This window comes from Pleurodeles waltl, chromosome 7 (genome assembly GCF_031143425.1).
Source record: "Pleurodeles waltl isolate 20211129_DDA chromosome 7, aPleWal1.hap1.20221129, whole genome shotgun sequence".
Lineage (NCBI taxonomy): Eukaryota > Metazoa > Chordata > Amphibia > Caudata > Salamandridae > Pleurodeles > Pleurodeles waltl.
Window position 1 is genome coordinate 771,713,977 of NC_090446.1, and position 25,146 is coordinate 771,739,122.

A 25,146-nucleotide genomic window follows, 5' to 3' on the forward strand; every position below is an offset into this window, starting at 1 on the left:
TTCAGCTCAGCTGCCTATTGGCTTTGACATGATATTATACATTGCATTTTGTATTCAGCTCAGCTGCCTATGGGCTTTGACATGATATTATACATTGCATTTTGTATTCAGCTTAGATGCCTATTGGCTTTGACATGACACTAGACATTGCATTTGATATTTAGGTTAGCTGCCTATTGCCTTTAACATGACATTGCATTTGATACTTAGGTTAGCTGCCTATTGCCTTTAACGTGGAGTTAGACATTGCAGTTGAGAATCCAAGCTGTATTTTTCCAAGCTGTGTTTTTGCACCAGAGAACCAAGATGTTTTTCTCACAGTAGACTAGACATGATAAGAGAGAGTACATGGGTGTTGTTTTCTCTTCGCTTGAGCTTGGGAACAGGAGTAGTCTTGGAGACCTGGCCAGTCTCCAAAAGGCTTGCTCAGTTTCCCAGGTCTGAGAGGAGGGGGCACACCTTTGTAACGAATGTAACAGGCTGCAGAGAGTCAGATTCGAATCTGCCGGACCTCGTGCTGGAGCTTGGCGCCAGCTGCCAGCAATCCCGTGTGGGTAGATGAATCTCTCTTTCTCGCGGCTGACAGGGGTCATCAGCTTGCAGACCTTAGAAAGATGAAGCTGTAGATAATTCCCACACGGTGAAGTATTTGTTTTGCTTTGCATTCAATATCTTATAAATATAACCTGCTGTGTATATTGCAAACTGATATATTTTGTTTGATTAACGCGGACTTGAAAGCTACTAATTCGTCATTCATAAAATATTGTGGTTGGGGAAGAATTAACAACAATAAAAGTCTTCTTTGACCTCAGAAGTGCATTTCTGTTGTGTTATGTTAGAGCTTAGAAACTAAATAAGAGGAAAGCACTACATAGACCAAGCTGCGTTTTTCACACCAAACCCTAGCTGATAAGAGCGCATAGATTTTGTGTTTACCTCTCAATCCAGTCTCAGAGCGAGTGAAGTTTGGAGAACTGGCCACTCTCCAAGTTTATTCGGTTCTCAAACTGAGTTTGCTTTTAACAATGGCTCTGGGCAACAGCGAAGGAGAAATATCTTGACTTCAGACAGGACCGGACCTCAGTTGACTGTCCCCGTTTGGGTAGAAAATCTCTTTCTCGCAGTTGAACCGGAGTCATCAACTCGCAGCCCCAGAAGATGAAGCAGAGGGATAGGCCCTATGGTGATGCAATTTTGACTTTTATGCTTTGCTTTGAAGTTATGCTATAATATAATCACATGTATTTGCTGTGTACATTGCAACTGAGAAGTACTTTGATATATTTTGCTTTCATTGTTGCGACTACTTTTAAACGTGTGCTTCCAACCTACTAATTTCGTCTTTCAGGAACCTCGTGGTGAATTAATATTAACAATAAATGTCTTCTTTAAACTAAGAAGTGCATTCCAGAGTGGTTTTGTAAGCTCGGTCCTAAGATAAGAGAAGGAAAGCAGAACATTTTGGAGTGAGTCGTCAGTCTGGGAGTCAAATTGGAGATTGGAAGTGCACTATTTAAAAGTGTAATTGTTTTTTGTTGTTTAGAGAATTAAAGAAGCACAGCAGACCATGTTTGAAAATGCATGTGAAGTTAAACTGCCTTATGGTGCTATGAGAAACATGTTTTCTTGTTTATCAGGACTGTGTGAGTCTTGGGATAAGTGCTTGAAAGCATATTTAGAAAATGTGCCTTTTGAAAGAAATGATGTTCCTTTTGTTCTTGACAGAAGGGTTTGGATACTTTTGTCTGCTTACAAAAAAATGCAGGAGAGATGTAGGCAGTTAGAACATGAAAATAAGAATTTACGTGAGCAAATTAGCCAGAACACATTATTGCAAGATAATGCTGAAATCTATGAAACAGCTGTTTTTGAAGAATCTGGGTTCTCCCATTCCAGTAATGAGGAGGTTAAAACAGGTGTGGACCAGTGTGAGCAGAGCCCAGATCTGCAGAACAGCCCACAGTTTTTGGCAGTTGAAGTGCATTCCTTAACAGATAACACTGAGGACAGAGTTAGGAATGTGATTTTCAGACCGCTTTTGCAAAGTACAATGTTTAAAATTAATTCAGACAAGGCAGAAGTACTGTCGCAAAATGTTCAGTTTCTGGGAATTCAGTGGAATCCAGAAAATAGACAGATGTTGTCACAAGTAAAACAAAAGATTTTAGAGTTTCTTACTGTTTGCACTAAGCAAGAGACACCGAGTTTCGTGAGCTTGTTTGATTTTTGGAAACAGTATAGCCCTCATTTGAGTGAAATCTTAACTCTTTGGTACAAAGTAACTAGGAAAAAACATGAACAGCTGCACGTTTTTGATTTGGCAAATGAAATAATTCAGACTTTAGGTTTCTGTGCAGTGCAAGAGGGAAACACTGACTTACATGTAAATCAGGAACGGGGAGGACAAGAGTGCCCCTGGAACTTTGGAGTAAGCTTTTGACTTGTTATTGGGCTCTAGTGAATACTGAGCAAATGGCATTAAATGATAATGTAATTCTGAAACCTGAAATATCAAGCATGCAGTGCGTGATGAGTTCACCTAATTCTCACAGTTTAGGACAGGCACAGGAGGCTAGTATCATACACTGGATCTGGTACATGCAAGACAGGGCTAGAGTCACTGCAGCCCTACATGAACAGGTGTCACAAGCCCCTTTTCAGGATGAGGAGAGGGTGCAGGGAGTACCACAGGTAAAAGAGTCACCAATGAAATTGGGTGCACCATTTGAATTTGTGTCCCCTGAGGATAAAAAGCATATTTGTTTGACTATTGATTCAGATTTGGACAATGTGTGTCAGAATTTAAAGCAAGAGCTGCTTGGGTTGTGTCATTTTTACACTGATTCTTGGTTCACTGCCAATGGTTTAGCCATTTGGTTTTCCACATGGCTTGTACCAAACTGGTTCAATTCCCTTGCATATGTAAAATAGAAAAATTCAGAGTCTGAAGTGTCCACCCAGAATTCTGACTTAGTGGGGATGGCTAAGTGGGTGCACCAGAAATGTGGACACCTGGGAGAAAAAGCCACTTACAGGTGTCCAGAGATTAGAGAGATGCACATTCCCCTAGATTTGATAAAAACTGTGATTTTGCACTGTCCTATTTGTCAGCACGCACAACAGAGATCTGTCCCACAAACAGTCAAAGATCAGTTGGGGAGAGGAGAGTTACCAGGACAGATATGGCAAATTGATCAGGTTTTAGGGTGAGTGATTGCTGCAGATTACCAAGGAGAAATCAAAATTATGCTGATAACTAGAAAATAATCTGGTTTATTCATACAGATTGGAGACAGAATTGCCCATCTTGTCAAAAGTGCAGTGAATGGAGGTTTGGTAAAGAAGGAGTCTGCCCCAGCCCTTCTGACAGTGCAAGGAAAGGGAAGCTGATGTGCAGCAGATAAAAACCTCAGTGCTAAGGTGTGGGTTGAAGCCCCAAGTGACCCTCCAGAACATGCAGAAATTATAACAAAGGGCCCCAAAAACATCCTGCTGATTATAAAATAGGGAAAGGAAGAGGAAGGGCACATTTCAGATGACAAATGTCATTTGCAAGAAAAGTCATACTTTTTTCTTTTGGAGATCCTACCACGACTCGCCACTGACCATGAGTGTGCTGTGTGGTCTCCCTTCGGGCGTGTGCATGTGGGGTCGCGGGAGGGACCAAACCCCCAACCTGAACCTGATTGATTAAAGTACAAACCCCATGGATCCATTTTGCGCAACTGGCGCCTTCAGTTCAAGTTCTAAAAGGGATCAATATAAAGTTTGTCAACTTGTTTGATTACATTCTTCCACTGGAACTAAGCAACCTTATCAGTTAACTGTCTGTGTTTTTTCATGTGGAACTCTGACTTTCGCTTACATTCCAGCAAACCTTTCAGGTGGACCGTGTACCTTTACATGAGTAGAACCTATGGTACATCAACTATCCCAATCAGAGTATATAAGTTTCAGTCTATTCATTGTAGATGTATCTGATTTGAAAGGTTATGAGATCAATATGTTAATCCACTTCCATTGCTTTACAGTGATTGCTTTTATCATTCAAATCTGATTTGCTTATAATGTTTTTTTTTTGTGTTGATGTTTTTGTTTGAAATAAGAGGTATGTAAACAAAAAATCATTGGTCATAGGGTGGAGTGTGATGCTATTTATTGTGTTTGACCAATAACTTTGTGTTTCACCACCGCGCATATTAGTTGCTCAATGTTCACCAGTAGCACATTACATGTTGTATTCAGTTTAGCTGCCTATTGGCTTTAATGTGGCATTAGACATTACATGTGGTATTTAGGTTAGCTGCCTATTGGCTTTAACGTGGAGTTAGACATTGCAGTTGAGACACTGCAGATGAGCTGTGTTTTTCCAAGCTGTGTTTTTCAACATGATAGACCAAACTGTGTTTTTCACACCAAACCCTAGCTGATAAGAGCGCGTAGATTTTGTGTTTACCTCTCAATCCAGTCTGAGAGCGAGAGAAGTTTGGAGAATTGGCCACTCTCCAAGTTTATTCGGTTCGCACACTGAGTTTGCTTTTAACGATGGCTCTGGGCAACAGCGAAGGAGAAATATCTTTTTGGGTAGAAAATCTCTTTCTCGCAGTTGAACCGGAGTCATCAACTTGCAGCCCCAGAAAGATGAAGCAGAGGGATAGACCCTACGGTGATGCAATTTTGACTTTTATGCTTTGCTTTGAAGTTATGCTATAATATAATCACATGTATTTGCTGTGTACATTGCAAATGAGAAGTACTTTGACATATTTTGCTTTCATTGCTGCGACTACTTTTAAACGTGTGCTTCCAACCTACTAATTTCGTCTTTCAGGAACGTCGTGGTGAAGTAATAATAACAATAAATGTCTTCTTTAAACTAAGAAATGCATTCCAGAGAGGTTTTGTAAGCTCGGTCATAAGATAAGGGAAGGAAAGCAGAACACCCCCCTGACAGCGAAAGCTCCAAGCAAAGATATCCGACACCTAAAGACCCACTGCACCTTCATCCCCCAGGACTTGGAGAAACTGACACCCGGTGCAGCAACATTCAGCAGATGGCTCTCCTCCCTGTCCAACCTGTGGTTTTCCCCAGACGACCCCCTGGACATCGCCTGCAGACTCTGAGTAACCCCCGGGGTCCCCTCATAGAGAATCATTGGAGCTCTGACATCTTATTTGCACCTTGAACCCGGTCGTCCCAGTGCTGCTGAGGGTGTATGTTTGGTGCCTACTTGTGGCCCCCTCAGTGCACCTCTAAACACCCCAGGTCTGCCCTCTGAAGTCGCAGGTACTTACCTGCCTGCAGATGTGAAACTGAGTGCCCCCAGACTCCACAGGAGCCATGTTAACCTTGCCTACACTTTGACCTCTGCACCTGGCCGGCCCTGTGTTGCTGGTGGTGGGTGTTTGGGGTTAACATGAACTCCAACCTGTGGACTTCCTAACCCTCAGAGACTGGAACTTTAAGTGTTGTACTTACCTGTAAAACTATTAAACTTTTCTCCCCCCCAGGAACTGTTTCTGAAAATTGCAATGTCAAGTTTTAAAACAGATGATTGCCAATATTTGAAAAACTGTATAACTTATCGATTTCAAACAAAGTACTGTTGATACATGTGTGAAATACAAATCTATTGAAGAACTTACCTGCAACTTGAATCTTGTGGTTCTAAAAATAAATTAAGAAAATATATTTTTGCTATATAAAAAACAGTGGTCTGGGTCATGAGTGTGTGCTTCTTCTTTTGTCTGTGTATGTACAACAAATGCTTTGCACTACACTCTAATAAGCTTCACTGCTCGACGACACTTCCACAAAAGCGAGCATTAGTATTTTCAACTTTAGCCTCTGTTAAGCCTCTGGGGATCCCCTGGTCTCTGTGCACACTATATCTAATTTTGATATAGTATATACAAAGCCAGCTTCCTACAGTCGTTGAGCCTCGGAGTTAGGTCCTGTGTCGGCGTCGAGCTCCGTTGAGATGTAGGTGATGCATCATTGTTGAGCTGCGCAGCGATGCCCTCGGATCGGCGCTGTGTCACCATCACACCTTGCATTCGGGTCCCACATTGTCATCGGATAGGCAATACATCGGAGGGCACTTTGTCAGTTCAGAGCGGCGCACCAGCCTTGATGCGTCATTGTTTGGTAGAAGACAGCTGTAGAACCTACTTCTGATGCCCAGTACAGGATCCAACATCTCAGGCAAGGGAAGACTCACAGCTGGCAGAGTCCAGCAGCTGAAGCAAAGTTGAAGGAAGTCTTTGATGGCCCTGAGACTTCAAGAACAGGGGCGAAGTCGAAACACCCTTGGAAAAGCTTGGGTTCAAGGATGTAGAGAGCAGTTCCAGTTCTTCTCACTCCCATTCAAGAAGCAGCAGGCCAACAAAGCAAAGCAGGTAGCAAAGTGACAGTCCCTCCTGCAGCCCAGCAGCTCTTCTTCCAGGCAGAATGTCCTTGGTTCCAGTAAAGTTTTAATTTGGAGTTTGAGGTCCAGTACTTGTGGGGGAAGACTTCAAAGAGAGGCCTTTGAAGTGCACACAGTCCTTGGCCTTTGTTCCCTGGCTCCAGGCACTCCACATGGGGTTATACGGCCCTCTGTGTGAGGAGAGGCACAGCTCCTTTTTAAGTGTAAATATCAGCTCCTCCCTCCTATCTAGCCTAGGAAGACACATCAGCGTGGTGATGTGCCATCAGGAATGCATTTGTCACACCTCAGCTCCCTTTGTGTGAGACTGTCTAGAGGGAATGCACAAAGCCCAGCTGCCACCTACCCAGACCTGTATTTAGAGACAGGCAGAGGCACAGAATAGCTAAGGTAAGAAAATGCCAACTTTCTAAATGTGGCATTTTCCGACTTACAATTTAAAATCTGACTTCACTATAAGTTGTGATTTTAACTTGTGAGTCCAGAGACACAAAACTCAAAATTTCTATCTTTTCGCAATTGGAAGTTACACTTGAAGATTGCTTCAAGGTAACCCTACGGGAGGGATAGGTTTTGCAGTAGTGAAAAACAAATTTCATCGTTTTTCTTTACTATGACATGTTAAACTTAAAGGTACAAGTTCAACGTATGCCCTTGGGACTAACCAGGGCCTAACTTAAGTGTAACCTATATGTAATAATAAGGAAGGGTTGGGCCTGGCAAGTGGGTACACTTGATAGGTCAAAATGCAGTTTAAAACTGCACAGACCGGCTCTGCAGTGGCAGGCCTTAGACATGTTTAAGAGGGCTACTGTACTGGGTGGTACAATTAGTGATGCAAGTCCACTAGTAGCAATCAATTTACAGGCCTTAGGCACATATAGTGCACTTTACTATGGACTTACAAATACATTATATGTGCCAATTGTGAATAAGCCAATATCAACATGTTTGGAGTACAAAGCACCTGCACTTTAGCACTGGACAGCAGTGGTCAAGTGCTCAGAAGCCTAAAGCAAACAAAAATGAATTCAGCAACAATGGAGGGAAAAGTCATAATGTCTAGGGATGACCCAGCAGAAGGGGCCAGGTCCAACATGAGATGTCCCATTTCTCCATTCTGTACACTGTGGTGGGCAGAAGCAAAAGTGAATGACTACTGAACACACCAATGGGTAAAATTGCTGACCTAAAAAAAGCAGCAATGCTCTATGAGCAGGACAAACACAATAACACAAAACAGAGACACCAAATAAGAGAATTGAGATAGCCATTTAGTCATGAGCAACAGGCTGACCCACAGCCCACTCTATCTTTTATAGGCAATATGTTTTCAACAATAAACAAATAGTGCTGTTTGATTGAGAGACCTACAAATGAATATATATGACTGTAATTCACACAAATGGTGTAACGTGGCACCATTGTTCCATGCATGTGAAATTGACAAGCAGAAACTGACCACGTAGGAACTATGGGCATCATGTACTATTAGGGTGGTCACAAAAAGACGGTGCAATTTGTACCTCAAATTTGTTTCCACCATTAAATTAATTTGCAAACCTATCTATGTACAAATAGTTTAGTTCAAAAAATAAGGAATCTGAGTAGGTTGCAATTCAACCTTCCACATGAATATTAATGAGGTAGGTCACAAATTGCAAATCACTCCAAAATAGAGGCCTTCAGAGGGATGGGGGCTTGCTGGGGTGAGAAGAGCACTGTGACTGTGAACCCATTTAACCAAAGCAAAAAAATGTTTTTAAATGCACCCCATTTTTCTTCAAGGAATCGTGTTTTCCTTTAAAAAGAAAAGCTAACCTATATTCCAACGGTTGGAAAGTTGGCAGTGGTTCCATGGACCACACCTTACTCCTAAACAAACTTTTTAATAACATTCACAAAGGAGAAGAAATCTCAAGAAGAACCTTTCCATTTTGTGAATCGGTTACCACCCCTTTGAGGAGTTGGTAAATTTTTAATGCTTTGTCACCCTATGTTAGTCACAAAACATTGATAAATAGCATACCGATTCAGTATTTGGAAAGGATGTCTACAAGATGCTCTTTCGAAATACCAAATCATTAGCGATTTCTAAACACATTCAGTGATTTAGAGACACATTTCCAAATTGCTAATTGTGTTTAGTTCATGGAAAAGGGGTTTCAGCATTCACAACCCATCTGATTTAGCGATTCTGAGGGTTTACAAATGTTAAAAATTCTATGTACATGCCGCCCTAGGTTTCCACATCATCAACAACAGAATGTAAAGTCAATGACAAAGTGTAATCATCTGTAATATGCTATGGCTACAGCTGATTTAGCCACAAGCTAAACAGGAGACATTTTCTGTAAAGCTAGGAAGATTAAAAGGAGATGTTGAGTAAGGTTTGGTGAGAAACACCTGCATTTCCTCCACAAATATGAGGAAGACGCCTCTGTAACCTATCTTTATTGTGCTTTTTTGCTAGTGTGGTTTGCTAAAGGCATCCATCCTGCCATGACAGGGCAAACTTTTCTCAATGATCACTTGACAACAGGACCACGGCAAGAAAGGAAGCTAGGATGTTTTAGTCTGGGCCCCATGCAGCACAAGGGCCCCCAAGAGGTATTCTATCTGTGTCAAGGCAGAGATTATTCTAGCCTACTTTCAGTTCGGTTCTGAGACCAGGTAGCTCCTACTAATGCTCACAACAAACAGATGCAGCTCTTGCAGACTTTAAGCGCAAAGGATACCTCACCGCTATCGTTCACGATTGTGACTCTTGTACAACACAATGAAGAATGACTTGAAAATAAAAAACTTTGCTGGAGCCAGCTCTGCAAAGACGTTTGATTACCTGGGGTAAACATCCATGCTTGAGTCTCCAAAGGCTTCCCACTTCTCTAAAACAAACCGATGGTTTAGTGTGCCCTCTTATACTGGCACATGCAAGAACTACTGCAAGCCCCACCATTCAAACACTGCTCTTGCTGACGGGAAATGATCACTGCTCTCAAGTTGCCCCATGTCAGTTGTGCATAAATCATCCAGATCAGGATCTTACTTTGTATTCTGTTTTTTTCACTTTTGTTAGTCTCACATTACAAGTGCACGGGTGCTAGCACCAGAATGCAATATAAAAGCCAACACTGAATCAGCTACATTCCATGGTCTGACGTGTTACTTTCAGAATCTACACTGATGTACATAATTTACAGCTACCCGTCATGCCAAAAATTAGTGGTACAGTGTAAGACCAAACTAAATGGTAAATTCTCGTATTCTGAACTATCCTATAATTACAGCACAACAGTGCATGTTGTGTAGGTTAATGTATTACATTTGTGGCTATCAGGGGCAACCAAATCAAGTCAGCTGTGACTACACGATCTGACTGATTTTCTCATCACAATATACTTTCCTTTTTATTTGTTCTGCTTAATTTTTCAAGTTTATTGTTTACAATTATAGAAAAGGGCGTGAACACCATACACTAACTCACAAATATGAAGAAAGTCAAATGTTTAAGGGTCAAATATAATTTTCTAGCAAAACAACTGTTTGAGAAATGGAAACTAATCAAGTGTGCAATCTTTCGTTGTTTTGAACCAGGCTTGCAGTACATCAGGAACCTGTAAAACTCATTGAGGTTGTGATGGAGGTGGGACACAGGCAACAAAGACCTTGAGAATAAATAGAAAAAACCTTCCTCTCATCGTTGTGGGTAATAAAGCATGCACATTCAGGAACAACTTTGGAAATCCATTTATAATCTGTGTAAATATTTGTTACTGTTCCTGTTTCGAAAAGCACATAACATATCTAATATGTTGTCAACATTATGCATAGCAATTTGTGTTATGGAATAAGGTACATAACAGTATGTGCAATTAGATAGCCTTTGTTATCATATAGACTATAACCATCCTAAAGAAACCCAACATCATTAGGAGGTTATTGAAATGGCATAGCACCATTTACAATGGTGCTAAAACAGTCTCCGTTTACATGTACAATTAATTTAATCCCTTAACTTGGGAACAAATAAGTAAAAAACATAAAGACAAATATACTCTGTAATAGAGCACATACAGTTGAACTGAAAAAATAATTCCAGATGTCTGATATTTAAATTTGAATTTAGTTTATTAATCAATTAAAACCATAAGCTTTGCATAGTCAATAGACATACCACCAATAAAATCAATATCATAAACACACAATGTTATTGACATTTGATAGATAACCAGCACTCCTTATTCATATTACCTCAGTTGATGTAGACCCAGGCACTTACCACTTATAAGAAACTAAAATGCCAATCCTACGCTGGACTAACTAACGGCTACCCTAACATGTTAACTAGTCAAATTAAAACCATATACTTAACATAACATACCTAAAAGGGCAGCCAATAAAATCCCTTTGTAAACACACAATGATAATGTACCTGAACATACTGTCAATAGATCGATTTATAAACACACAATACCATGACATTTGATAACCAAAGGGACTGGGTGTAAACCTTAAAGGTTGTCATAAATTGACTGGTGCTCAAGTGAGCACATAACGTGCTAAGCGCTTAAATGGTAAGTAAAGTGCAAATGGTGCCTATCATCTAAAAAGTAAGACAGTGAGACGGGATAGGGTTTGGCTGGTGCTCATGGCTCCCAGTAGCCCAACCTGTTTTCGGGCCTTTCAGGCACTGATCTTGACCTGGTAACCCTAAGACAGTAAAGAGGGATAGGGGTTAAATTAAACTTACCACTCCCTAGCAACCCAGGCATTCCATAAGCCCTTCAAAAACCCAAACTTAGCCAAATGTCTTATCCTCTGACTGAGAAGCAAGGTTCTCTTTGACCAGGTAATTAGAAATATTGAGAAATTGCACCAATTGAAGGTAAAGTGTTACATTCTGGGGATTAAACAATTCTATAACTGCTGATCTGCACGATGTGATCCCCAGTAACTTAAATTCTTTCCTTAGCAAGGTCCTCCTCAGGAGGTCTAAACAAATTACATGCAACAGCGATTCATTGACTGATGGCACAAACGGCAATCCATGTCCCCCCGGTGATCTTTTTCCTGCCACTTCGGTAAAGAAATCCAGTGTAGGAATCAAACCCAACCTCAATGACAGAAATTTCTGCTTAACTTTCATATAGAGTAGGTAGCTTCAAGGAAACAGGCAGCCTTTTGGTTATTATGAGAGTAGGCAACAGCCATCCATGTGCACGTTTGGCAACTACTACTTTATCCTGTATCCAGATTTGCAGTTTCATAATTTACTTTCAATACTTGGGCAGTTGAACCCAAAGATCACCGTTCACCTAGCCTTAATTTCATTATACTATCATCACGATATTTCTTGTAGACCTTCTTTCCTCTTTGGAGGTTAATTTCAGACCAGGCTGGCAAGTGAACCTTCAGGAGCAGTTCTATACTTATGGTAGCATTTCACAAATGCTCCAGGCTTAGCCAAGTCCTGCCTCGTCAATGAGAATTCCAATCTGACTTGGGCGGGTGATGCTGATCTTGGCAGATTTTTATTATGCTTTTATCCAATAGCGTGGCATCTGCACCTGCAATAATTTCACCATCACATGAAAGAGTTGGAGATGTCTGATATGGTAAGTGCCACATGGAGGATCAATGTTATCACTACTCTTGTCAATTGCATAGTGCCCCAACCACAGAATTATTTCCCTTCAACACAGCGTCAACCCTTTTCGCATCTATTGACATTCACTGAGTTGCCAAACTGTCCTTTTATTTTGCAACTAAGTTCTACAACTCTTTCATATACATTGCTCACAAATAACAAATACCGCCAACCAACCTAATCTCACCCTATTACAAATGCAACACTGTTGGTCTCATGAGATAACCCTGTGAAACATATCCTGCACAAGTTTAGATCATGTGCTTTTCCCTAAGTAGCACTTAATGTGTAACACACCTGTTTGATGATTAGAAAGCAAAGGGGAAATGATCTCTTCTACATTATGGTGAACTACCAAGCGCTGCATAATAGTATATTTCCAACTAAAATAACAGGAATCTTTCTGTTTCATACATCAGTAGTGAACTTTCATCACTTGCACACACACAAATACCAACTATTATTGAGATAAACACATTTATACATGTTTGAATCAGCAATCAAATAAATGGTAATTCCAGAGGATGGCAGGGAACAAATCTGACACATGTATTGTGTGAGTATGGCTAGAATATTATCTCGCCATTCTACTACACTTACTTCCAACAGATCTCTTCACTAGCATGTACTTCCTTCTTTCTATAGTTGACCGTGCCTAAAGACTGAATGGTGATGGTGGGAGGGGTGCAAACAGAGCTTCACGACATACCAGATTACATTAAATAAGATCAGATTTACTTTTTATTATTATTGGAGGCACTGGGAGATTACGTGATTTGCTCTAATAGTTAGCTATTTATCCAGCCAAAGTTCATGTGTTCCCTCATGCATTCCTTCATTTATCCATGCAGTCAGTCACTCAGCACTTTATTCATCCATAAGCCCACTCGTCCATAAATTTTTCCACCCTTGACTCATTCTGGTATTCTCTAGGGATGGGTGTAACTCACATAAAGTAATCATGCGGCATGGCCCAAAAATTCAGAGGGATCATGCAAGATTATGCAAGAAGAGTAATTTTGCATTTTGCAATATTTTCTTAGAACACAAAATGTCCCCTTGCATCTAAATTGGATGCCAGGATTCATTTTGCACTAATAAATAGCACTAAATGCAACAATGATTAGCGAGCACAAGCAGATGATTGCGCTTGCTAAATCTGCACTTGGGGTAGAATTTTCTCCCAGTTTACTCCCAGTATTTTGCGCTAATGCTAAATGCAATTATGTGCATGGGTGTAATCATATTATCATCATAAATTGTGAGTCAAAGAGTAATGCAGAATTACCAAAATAACTCCGATTAATCCAGGATAATTGAAATTTCATCCAGGCGTAGTATTCACCAATACTCCACACACACAAAATTGCCAATCAACGTAGGACATCTATTAGCAAAGAAGAGGTCTTTCTTTGTTTGATAACATGGAATGAAAAAAGTTCGACCCTGAAATACATTTTACATTTTAGGGGCATGGTGATTCCAATTTCTGATCATTGCACTGTTAATCATAGGCTTTCGTTTTCTGCTTTTTAGTTCACTAGTTTAGTTTTCAGTTTCACTACATTGAGACATATTGCATTGGAGCTTTTCAGAATGATTGTTCATCACTAAATTGACAAGTTACTCACTGTGACATGTTTCAGTATCACAGACGGAAAGCAGAAATGGCTCTTGAATGAATCTGTTGAGGCAAAATACAGAAAAGGTTATTTTGTCTTTACTGATATTTGTGCGATACAAAAGCACTGATTTGTCCTTCCACTGTGCATCTCTTTCATAATACATATCATTGTAAATATGAGCTGAACACTTTCCTAATAGGAACTTCCTAAATACCCACCATTGCCATTTAGCAGGTCCATCGTCTTCATTTATGTTCAGTATTGCAAAATGCTGGTTTTACTTTGATTGTTCATAACTGATTAACATTTGATCCAAATTTGTCTGATTTATGCTCACGACATACTTTTCAGGGTGCCGGTCTATACAGAGGAATCTTATGTCCACATTTGTTTTTCAGCATTTTCTATCTGAGCTAGTCCATTATCATTGCCTACCATTTTGACCTGTTGAAAGTTACCTCTTGTTACTTATATCACCAACACGTAACATAGTCAATATATTTCAGTCAAAGCTATTTAAATAATGTTTCTGTAAGCTATCCATTATAAGCTATCCATCACGCAACTCAAGGACAAAGTCTGATTTTTCTGCGGTGACATATTTGTTTCCACTGCATCTCAGGGCATTTTTTCCCGAAAATAATGTTCTCTTATTCTTGACAGCAATTAAAAAGAGATCTTTTGAAAAGCTTAAAAAGGTAACTTAAAGCCCATACAAATTATTTTCTTTTACTGCATAAAACTATATAATCCCATATGGGTACTGTATTCCTCCAGATAACACAAAACTAAATCTGCATAATAACGGAATATTTGTTTCAATGCTGGATCTCACAAATTGGTGTAACGACTGATCATTTCATAATACAAGGTGTAAATAACCTGGGGTTTTACCCTGCCCAGATTTCAGTTGAGAAGTAGTCCAAAAAGGGCGGTACAGACAACACGCGGGCCCTTTGAACTGAATGCCTCTCTAATCTCAGACTGGTGATGGAGATGTCAATGAGGGCCCTTCCGACTACTGGCGTAGCAGTCCATGAGAATCTGTCCAACACCATGAGTAAAAGCAGCAGGGCGATAAGGTTCTTAAACCCTGGCATGAAGGGAGCTGAGAATGACTCCAGGGACCGGTCCTGGATAGCGGTAGCATAGGCCAGTGCTTCTAAAGCATCCCCTTGAAGGGAGTCTGACTAAGTAAGGATAGGTCCGCCCTGTCAGATTGCTACTGAGTTTGCAAAAGGTCCATCTAAATCCACCATGCTGGGCTGCGCTGGTTGTGAGTTTTTGCATATTCTATCATGGGATATTGAGGGCCTAGCTAGTAAAATGGAGGACAAGAACTGGTTTGAACTAATTGATCAAATGTTGTTTCCAAAAAACCTGAATCCTTGATGAAGTCTGTGTAAATGGGTTCTTCGATAATAGTTCCCTGGCTCCCCGGCCTATGAAGGGGCAGCCTTCAAAAGGGCTTTCAGTATGGTTGTCCTGCAAACTGAATTTCCAGTTAGAGCAAGTAGGGCCAACATCCCTGTCATCCAATGTGCAGCATGTGAGGCTTTGGTTGGCGGGGCCTGAGGGCAAGGTAGCCGATATTCTGAATGTGTACATCCTACCTGAGTGGCCTCCAGAGGCCTAGGTGATATAGGGGAATTTTACTTCTTATATTGAGTGTTTGAGAGGTTGTGATTGGTTACAGGCGGACTGGAGAGGGCAAAGGAGGGAAGCATTGGACACTGATCTGTTGAGATTTTAACACACATCTGATGCCATTAACAATAGTGAGATCCTAATGGAAGATCACTGCTTGGGTATCCCGAAACAACTATGAGCTGTTTCAAATCAACCAAGAAGGCTGATGCAGTTTCTGATTTCCTGATAAAATATCAGCTGTACTTTGTCAATGGTCGTACTGCCTCAGATAGCACTGCTAAGGCGACCTTTGACAATGGGAGAAGCTTATCACAGATTGGTTATATAATTGTCAATAAAGAGACCTGGGAGTGTGTGTGTGACATGGCTGTTATCAACAGAGTGGAGAGCTATCACAATCCTTAGGTACTTTGCCTGAAGTTATGCCCCGCAAGATGTGGTAGTGCAAATGTCTGATGTGAGGGGGGCTTTGGCTTCAGATAGTTCCATCCAATTGCAGGAGGGGAATCAGGTGAAGTAGCGAGAAGTATTTACTAGAACTCCCACAGCTTAAATGTATAGCGATTAGGTATGGAGCCTTATTTATGAATACTCCAACTAATAACAGTGGCAAGATTGTAGCCGCATACAATGAAATCGCAAATGAGTTGAAGGCCCTGTAGTCCAAACCTGCTGGTCCAAATGGTGGGAGACGGAAACAGGGAATAGGTGGTATGATGATGATTGTGCCAGAATGAAGAGAGTTATCTCGTGTGCCCTGACACAATGCCACTATAACCCCAGGAGTGAATTGACATTCAGAAAACAGAGGAGTGATTACAAGTGCCTTCTAAATAACAAGAAATCATTTTTTCAAAAAGCACTATGGTCGGAACTGAGGGAGGTGCCATCTGAGAACAACACTAAAAGATTCTGGGAACTTGTAACACGGGTGGGGAAGAGGGCAGTGAATGCTCTAGAAACTTATATTGGAGCACAAGCGTGGGTCCGCCATTTTCGTACCTTTTATAGCGACAACCATATAAGCTCATTGGGTGCCCTGCTGGTGCATGAAGCCCTCCCCTAGGCACTGGTACAATTTATATTTTAGCTCTGGAAGTGAAAAGAGCATGGAGTACCATGAAGAGGCACAAGGTGCCTGTAACAGGGTCATAGTAATGGAGGCTCACAATCAATATTATAATGTCTGTGGTTTATTGAGTTTTTAGAGGACAGTACAGTTCTGTAATTCTTTTCCTTGCTCTGTGGTCTCTCTATTTGTTATTCTTTTCTTCTCTGCAGTCCCACGCGGTCTTCACTGTCTCTGTATTCTTTTTTTCACAGATGGTGACTCAGGAGGCGCATGGAGAGTAAGAAGAATACAAGAACGTTGGTTGGTAGGTAAGTAGTACGACTACTATTTTTCCTCTTTTTCTCCCTTCTTTCCTGTTCTGTCTGGCTCTCCCCTCTTTTCTTTTTATTTCCTTTTCCTTTCTTCGCTGACTTTCCTTTTCCTGTGCTATTTTCTCCTTTCAGGTTTTCTTCCTTTTCTGTCTCGTTATCTTCTTATTTCTCTTGCTAGGCTTTTTCTCTCTTGTGCCCTCTCTTCTCTTTTATTACTTGCTTGGTTTTCTCTCTCTCTCTCTCTTATTGTGTCTCTGCTCCCACACAAGTAATCTACTTGTTCTTTGTGTGTCCACCCGTGGTAGCCCTGGTCCAATGAGTATCAGAACAAACCTCGTTCGTAAGCTGAATCACCAACCAAAATAAACAATAATGACCTACATGGAACCTAGGGCTTCCTCTATTACTTTTTGGTAACAAAACAACAAAATAATCACAAAAAGAAAAATATCGAAAGGAAAACAGAAATATTCCCTCAGTCAGCTAACCCCCCCTTCCCACTGATCCCGCTCTTAAGACTCCCCTCCCCCGCTTTTTGTTGTCGAATCATACCTGACTAGTCCACGCTCTTCCCAGAGTGTGGCCGGTCTGTGCGCTTCGCCGCCTCCTCCTCGTCCCACGAAAAGGAGGGAAAAGTCTTCTCGCTGTTGCCTCCTGTGGCTTCCTGGTTCCGGCATCATCTCCTCCGTTCTGCTCCATTGTGGTCTTCGGCACGTCGCTGTCAGTAGTACGGGAGAATCCGTCCGTTCCTCTGTGGAGGTCGCAGTGGGTTTAAAAACCCCTCCTTTGGCTGAATGCACTTCCTCATTGGTTGCAGGGAAGTTGTCTTCCGGATCACCTGTTCCTGATCCGGAAATGCCCCTGGGGTATTGGTGGGCCGTATATCCAATGATCAGCCCGACACAGCGCCAGATCCTGATCTTTTTGCCTGTCGATGTCTACTCTGAGAAGTCTCGTTTTCAGCCCGGTATTCTTACTAAAGTGTTCAACACAGCCCTTACTCGTAACTCCGTACCATCCTCTTGGCACTCTGCCACCTTTGTTCCGATCTATAACAAGGGCGAGTGCGGCAGTCCTTCCAATCACCCCCGATCTCCTTTCTCAATAGGGCAGAGAAAGTTCTTGGAAAAGTCCTGCTCAATTGCCAGCAGGGATGGGTGGATGCCCATAATATAATGACAGAAGTGCAAGCTGGCTTCCGGTCTCATATAGGTACCATTGATCAGGCCCATTTGCCTATATATGATTTTGTGTAAATTGTCGATAATAAGAAAGTCCTTGCTGCATTTAATCTTTGTAGACCTAAAAACTGCCTTTGGTGTACTTGATAGGGGCACACTTTGAAGATCATTGGCAGATCTAGGGGTTAATACTACCCTGGTAAAGACCATAATGGCACTCCACTCTAGTAATACGGTTAGTCAGGTATGGGCCAGGTGGCGAGTGCATGGAACCCTTCCCGGTGGAAAAGGGAGTCGGCAAGGATGTGTCCTGGTACCATTACTTTTCAGCCTCTTCTTAAATGATGCAGCAGACTATCTGTTAGAGGAACCACTCAATGAATCAATCATAACTAGAAGGAGGATTCCAATTATATTATTTGCAGACAATGCAGAATTGATGGCGCATACGGAAAATGCAACCCACAGGCTGCTAAAGCTCTTTGTTGTGTACTATGACAAAAAGTCACTAACTATCAATAATAGCAAGATGAAGGGTATGGTATTGCGGCTGCCTCCTGGCTTTCAGCAGAAGCCTGTGATCGATGGTGTGTCCATAGACACTGTTAAGCACTTTGCTACCTCTGCATCTGGTTTAAAGAGAATTTGCACCGGGACAGTCATGTGCGGAAGGCAACTATAGTCCTGAGACAAATGGCCGGGGCAGTCTTGAAGTTTATGCACATGGCAGGTGCTAGAAGCATCAGCGTTATTCTGGGATTCTACACTCAAAAGACAGTAGTGGCAGCATTCTACGGGGCAGGGGTTTGGGGATATGTGAATACTAGCCCATTACAAATGGCGGCTAAGAACAACGTCCTGAGACTGCTACTGAGGCTGGGGCCAGGTACCCCCCCTGTGGCACTCTACGTGGAGCCTGGCCTCACAGCAATATCAAAAACAGTAGCCCTAAAGCCAGTGCTCTGTTGGGTAAGTTTGGTATGAAATCCCAAGGCAGCAGTATACCTGAGAACCCTGGAAAAAGCCACCTCTAGTGGTGGTTTGAGGGAGCTCTCGAGGGTGTCCCATGTGAAGAATATTTCTAAGGGAACTGCAGCTGGAGATCTTGTGGGCAGAACCCTGGAGAGTAAGGCAGGATATTGCAGAACAGATCAAAGATCGATACCATGCATATAAGTTGACAAGGGCAAAGGCAAGGATCAATCTCATTCAACTGTTTCAACAATGGCTATTGCCCTCCTTGCACTGGTTACTTGGACTTGATATATCCTGCGCTTAAGTGAATGCTGTATGTAAAATACAGGTTAGGTATTCTGACGACTAGGGACTTTTAAATTTATACGCACAGGCTTGCAGCTAGGTTTAAACACTGTGATTGTAGCTTTGGAAGAATAGACAACCTAACCCACTTTATCTTGTTTTGCCAAAAATTTGATTCGGTAGGGCGGCGGCGGCTCTTCCCCCTCTTCAAGTCCCATGGGGCTAAATGTGTCAAAGCAGCACTGGCACTTTGCGCAAGGCCTGGTTATATGAAGGTGCACAACTCCATAGCAGCATACATATGGGCTGCATGGCCCTGTCTGAGAGAGCTGCCAATCAAGCTTGTCCTATTCCTTCATGAGAATCCACGTAGCCACCCCTCTTAACAACGTGCCTGAGTTGTACGTTGGTGTCTGAATTTTAATGCATAGGTCCTGAATACTCCATCGCACATGTGCATTATATAATCATGACTTATAGCTATTGAACAATCGGCTGATCCTGGAATGAAACAGTGCTAAATATACTCTTTTGGATACTCTTGTTCTTGGCCTGGAGGATTGAACGTCTCCCATTCCGCAGTGCTGTACTTATGGCCTAGGTAGTTTTTCCTATGACAGTCACCTCCTATGTTAGGTCTTTGCCCAAACCAGATAATTCAGTGGCACCCCTTCACTTGTTTTGAGTGACTTTATGTATATTTTATTATGTACTGTGCCCAGCACTGATAACTGAACTGTATATTTTTATAATGCTATTTTTTCACATGTACTTTAGCTCAATTCCAGCCTGCACTGGTAAACTGTATGGTTGCCTACTGTGAATTCAATAAGGTACTTAATGCATTGTTAGTCGCGGCATCCAGCTGACTGTATTGCGCATGTACTTTAGTCAATCTTTCTTGTATTATTGAACTAGTCAATTGTTTTATTGATATTGAATGCAGTTAAAATACTGCTGTTTGGTTACATTACATATGTTTTGTATGATGCATTTCTTAACTCTTGTTTATTTTTATGTAACTTTTCCTGTTTTGCGTATTACTGTTTTAGTTATTGTAAGGCTGATAGCTGAAACAATAAATAAATAAATATATATATATTACAAGGAGGTGATTCCGTTTGGGGGGTTTGCCTACTGGAAGCTGTTATTTGGGAGAATTGTCTCTCCAGGTTTATCATGAAAATCTGCTCCAATGGCTAAGCATGGTAGTCTTTTATTTTCTCCAGTTTAACCATAAAAATTGATTTAAATTTGATTACATGCACACACACACAAACACACACACTCATCTACATGCACACTCACTCCCACCCCATGCATTCACAAGTGTGCACACATTCACTCACTATTCACAAGCACACACATTTATTCAAAGCATGCACTCACAAATTCACATATGTTGATACATACATGCATGCACCAAATATAAAAAAATGAGTTACCTTCTGCAGCTTCTCAGGAAGGAAAGCCTTGGCGGTTCAGCCAATGAGAAGCGGTGTCAGTACCTACCTTGCCATAAGTGGAATGGGGTCAGTGAGACTGCTGGCCCCGTCCCACTCCTTGACGAGGCGTCAATCATAGACACTCAGCCCTGGGAACTTCAGGGTTTGATACTGAAGCACCCAGGTCAGAGTCTATCAGTCACGCTCAATCTCATCACGAGCGGGAGGGAGGGGAATGGCCTCAAAGTGCTTTACCAGGTGGAAGGTGTCACACCCACCAGGATGTGACATCTTAAGCCCAGCAAAGTTCAGCTCAGGCAACCAGGCAACTGCAAATTTACCTCACTGTGTAGCTCCTGGCTTTCTGACCTGAAATTAAAGCGTGTCTGTCAGGCTGACCTTTGCTAAACCAGAGCGACACTATTGATATCGGGCAGCAGAAAGTGAGGGATGTGACCCCACTGCTCTAAAGGATGGCCCACTGCTGCATTTAGGCCTACAGCCGGATGCACCACTGTGTTCTTTTTATTTGGATGTAAATGGGGGAAAATTGACTTCAAAGTTTTCTTTAGTTTTTTGCAGTTTTTATACAGTGCAAACTCGACCCGAAAGTATATCATCACTTTGCATGATCACTAGTTACATTAAATAAAGACACATTATTTTTTATGGCTCCTTCAAAGTTACATCTGTTGGATGAATTTTGTGCCGCAGTGCCAAATTGTAAGTTGTCAACTATGTCAATTTAAACATAAAAAATGATTTCAGTTTGAATGCAGAGCACACCTACCTGGAAACTGGTTACAAGGCAAGATTTCTAAAAGAAAAGGTAAGAGCATGGGAAAACAATGTTTTTCCTAAAGCATGTGTGAGGTGCCTTGTGCGCTTGTTCATTCAATGTGCTGGTCTTTTATGCTGCTGGTACTAAGCGTAAGCATGTTTGTTTTAAGCATTTGCATGTTAAGTGTACAGTTTCCTGAGTGTTAAGGACTGTTAATGGTTGTGTATCCAGAATTGTAACGCACATTTTGGTGCCTAAAAGATAGAGACATTTTTGGCAGAGTAGATTTACAGCCTGTGCTGGCAGTGGGTGTATTTATTGCATGCATGTCTGTCTGTGGTGCTTGCTTGATAAATGTACTGCTTCTTGAGTTTTGTAATGGTAGCTTCAATAATTGTAAAGGGGAGACAGCCACGTATTGGCATTACAAGTGCGCAGGAAAGGCAGAATCTGTCAGTAGCCTCCACCTACCACAAGCATGCAAACCACCTTAAAGCTCTTGTGGACTCCTGAACAAGCAGACATTCACCATGGAATTTGTCTATGGACTGATGCTGCCTTAACAAGCTCTAGTTAAGTGATTTCTGCCCATTTGTGCCCACACACACTATTCTCATTCAACACATTTCAGTTATTACGTTTGAAGGCCACCTTGTTAACCCCTCCACAATAAAGAACTACTGAAAAGTGGGCTGGACCAAATCAAACGCTCCAGACAAAAACAATGCACAACCCTGGTAAAAGCGAATAAATTACTATCAAATATGCAATGTTTATGTCATTCACCCAAAACTGCAATGTGTACCTTAACACAAAGATTTCTGGCTCACCAAAGAGGCTGCAGAAAAGCGTTATAAAGCTAGTGAAAATACTTTCACCTTTCTGCCGAATAAAATGAATCTGTATCTGCCAAGGATCTAAATTGCTTACAGGTTCTTATGGAATCACCAGCCTGCATCCAGTCGTTCTTTAAAAGCAGTCTCTAAACCAACAGTGGGGATGCACGTACATGGCTAAAACTACGAAATCACTACGGAATTTCCCCCCTTAATAAAACAAACACAATCGATATGTTGTCCAAAACGTGTTTTAAATTCCTATTCAGTCAATGCTTCTAACAACGGGTGTTGCAGCTCTATAAAAAGCCTGACTCCTCCAGCTCTGCCACCTGACCGCGTTCAGTCAGTCAGAGATCCCATGTGCAAGTCTTCAACAATTTCCCTTTGCCCATACATTAAAATTGCTGAAATGCAGTAATGAAATTAAAGCAACAAAATAACCACGTCAGAGGCAAATGATTCACTAAGGAAAATAAACAATTCCTCGCACTAAATGTCTCGTTTCGCAGGTCTAAACGGCTTGTAAACTAATACAGAATCACTCAAGAGACTGGAATTATTCTTTCTGAACCTGCATTGCTTAAAAAAAATATTTAGAAATAGCTTTCTGTGAAGAGCCCACCCCAAGATCAAATAGGAATAGAACAAATCATGGTTTGTTTTGTTTTTTTAATATCCGCTGGATGCTGTTTATTGCAGGAATGGTCAACAGTGGTCGACAGAGGCTAGACCCATGTCAAATTTTCATTATCTCCACCTCAGCTAATATTAAGTATCAGAAATATAGATAGAAATTACTTACACAGAGTAGCTATTCTGAAAACATGTTATGGACTTAACCCTTCTTTGCTAGTCGGTTAAAACATGTGGCTGTTGTGCTAAGGTTTTTCTTTGGGTTGGCTACATTAAAATTTGCCTAACATTACTAAAGTGGAATGCACTTTTACTATGCCTATTTCCTGGATGTTACTACTGACCACAGCATCCTAGCTGACAAACCAAATCAGGTTAGTTCTTTTATGCATAGTATCAATAAGATAAACAGTAAGTTCAAATAAAGTATTTCCAATGGAGACATCACCAACTAGGACTATCTAAACTAACCTATTTTGTTATCTATATCTCTCTACATGTACACACCGCAATAGTGAATGTAATGAGTATATGATATCATGAGGTGCAGTGTCAATAGGCTTAGGTAGATCAAATATTGTCTTTCACAAAACTCACTTCTTGTGCAAAAGTATGAAGTTGTTAGATCTTTCTTTCGATTTCAGAAATAGAATCTACATCTTACTGTTCTCAAACACGGTGACCCATAATCTGCAATAAAGAAAATATAGGGTTAAATTTAACGCTTATTGGTGATTCTCATTGATTAGCACATTCTGTAAGTAGAGTAGGTTTGTTTTACCTAGATACATTCAACACTGAAGGCCTGATTACGAGTATCCTGTGTAGGATACCACTCTTCCTGATCACAAATGGTACAGTATTCCCACAGGGACACGGTAATTCCAGCCCTTAAAATCGCATGGGGTTTTGGCTGCAGCAGCAGCCCTGCCTCTGTCCCATTCCCTGGTCCAACATTATTTTCGGCAAAGGGGATGCTCCCCTCTGCATGTGCACCTTTTTCCATTCCCTCTTCTTTCCCAAAACCCCTCTCCACACCCTCACACAACAGGAGCTTCAGCCCACATTTAGTAGCTGCTCAAAGCCACAGGGATGAACTAATAATTGCATGGATTCCATGAGGAATTCTGGCCAGTATTGATAATTCAGGCAACTCCGAATTTCCTCATAGAAGTCTGCATCACAAAAGGAGAGCGGAGAGCTTAATTGGTGAGCCCAAATTTGTGTAAGAAGCCTACCAAGTGCCTGGTTGATGAATACTAAGGCCGGTTAGTATTTATTTAATCTCATACTTCTTTCATCCACCAATACAACCTTCCTGCTGCGATATTGAACTACTGTTAGTTCCTTTACATTCCTGCTTTCTCCCTTTGACATTGCTTTTCCATGTTTCTCTTCCTCATTCTCCCCCCCTTTGCTACTTTTCTCTTCCTTGTTCTAGGTCAAAGTCTGATGATTAAAAATAAGTTCTAGTCCCCAAAAAAGAGTGGTGGGCCCATCAGTAACCACTGACTCAAATCAAGCACTGCCAACATCTAGCAACACTGATAAAAATGTGCAGTTTTCAGAGCACAAATGAAAAGAAGCTTCACATTCATGTCCAAAGGACACTAAATTTACAACTGCTGCTTTATTATTTTAGGTAGGAATAGAAACACATTCCCTGCTATTTGAAGGTGTAGGGTCTTATCAATGACGACAATATGTAAGAGGGCATGTGTTTAACTTTACAATCAAAGACATTGTCTCTTTCAGGTGGAGACAAGGGCTCCTGTACCCTACAAAATATTGATCAAAGTAATATGTGCAGTGCTAGGTCACCCCCATCCATCTTCAGAGTATTATTGTCCAGCATTGCATTGTGTGACCTATCACAGTATACAGAAGTTCTACATGGAACTCTTTCCATAACAATACCATCAGCAGAACAGCATATCACCCACAGGAGTATGGGCCATAGACAAATAACATCAATTAACAAAACATATCAAAACAAAACATACCAAACCAAAAACATATCAATACCTAACCTAAGCCATGTACACATTTTACCCTTTGAGGTCTCTCAGTGCTAAATAATATATGTTGTTTCCCAAACCAAAGGTACTCTTAGATTTCCACCCTTTTTTTTTTACAGCAGAGACACCCACGGTGTGCGTGTAAAATTCATTGCCAGATTTTCACTATAGGCAAACAATTAATTTGCATACAATGAATCTGAATTGATCTCAAAACAGCTCCTCATGGATCATGGGCATGTTATCTACT

At 41.3% G+C, this 25,146-nt stretch overlaps 1 protein-coding gene across 3 annotated transcripts in view; it reads right to left on the reverse strand.

Moving 5' to 3' along the window:
• MYOT (myotilin) overlaps positions 1 to 25,146 on the reverse strand; it is a 607,534-nt gene that overhangs the window by 475,745 nt on the left and 106,643 nt on the right. For 2 of the 3 annotated variants that reach the window (XM_069199264.1, XM_069199262.1), the window contains exon 2: positions 13,713 to 13,765. In XM_069199264.1, coding sequence (XP_069055365.1) covers positions 13,713 to 13,720 — 8 coding nt within the window. In that variant the 5' untranslated portion in view covers positions 13,721 to 13,765. Of the gene's footprint in view, positions 1 to 13,712; positions 13,766 to 23,475; positions 23,569 to 25,146 lie in introns of all 3 variants that reach the window. The other variant, XM_069199263.1, reaches the window with a different exon arrangement.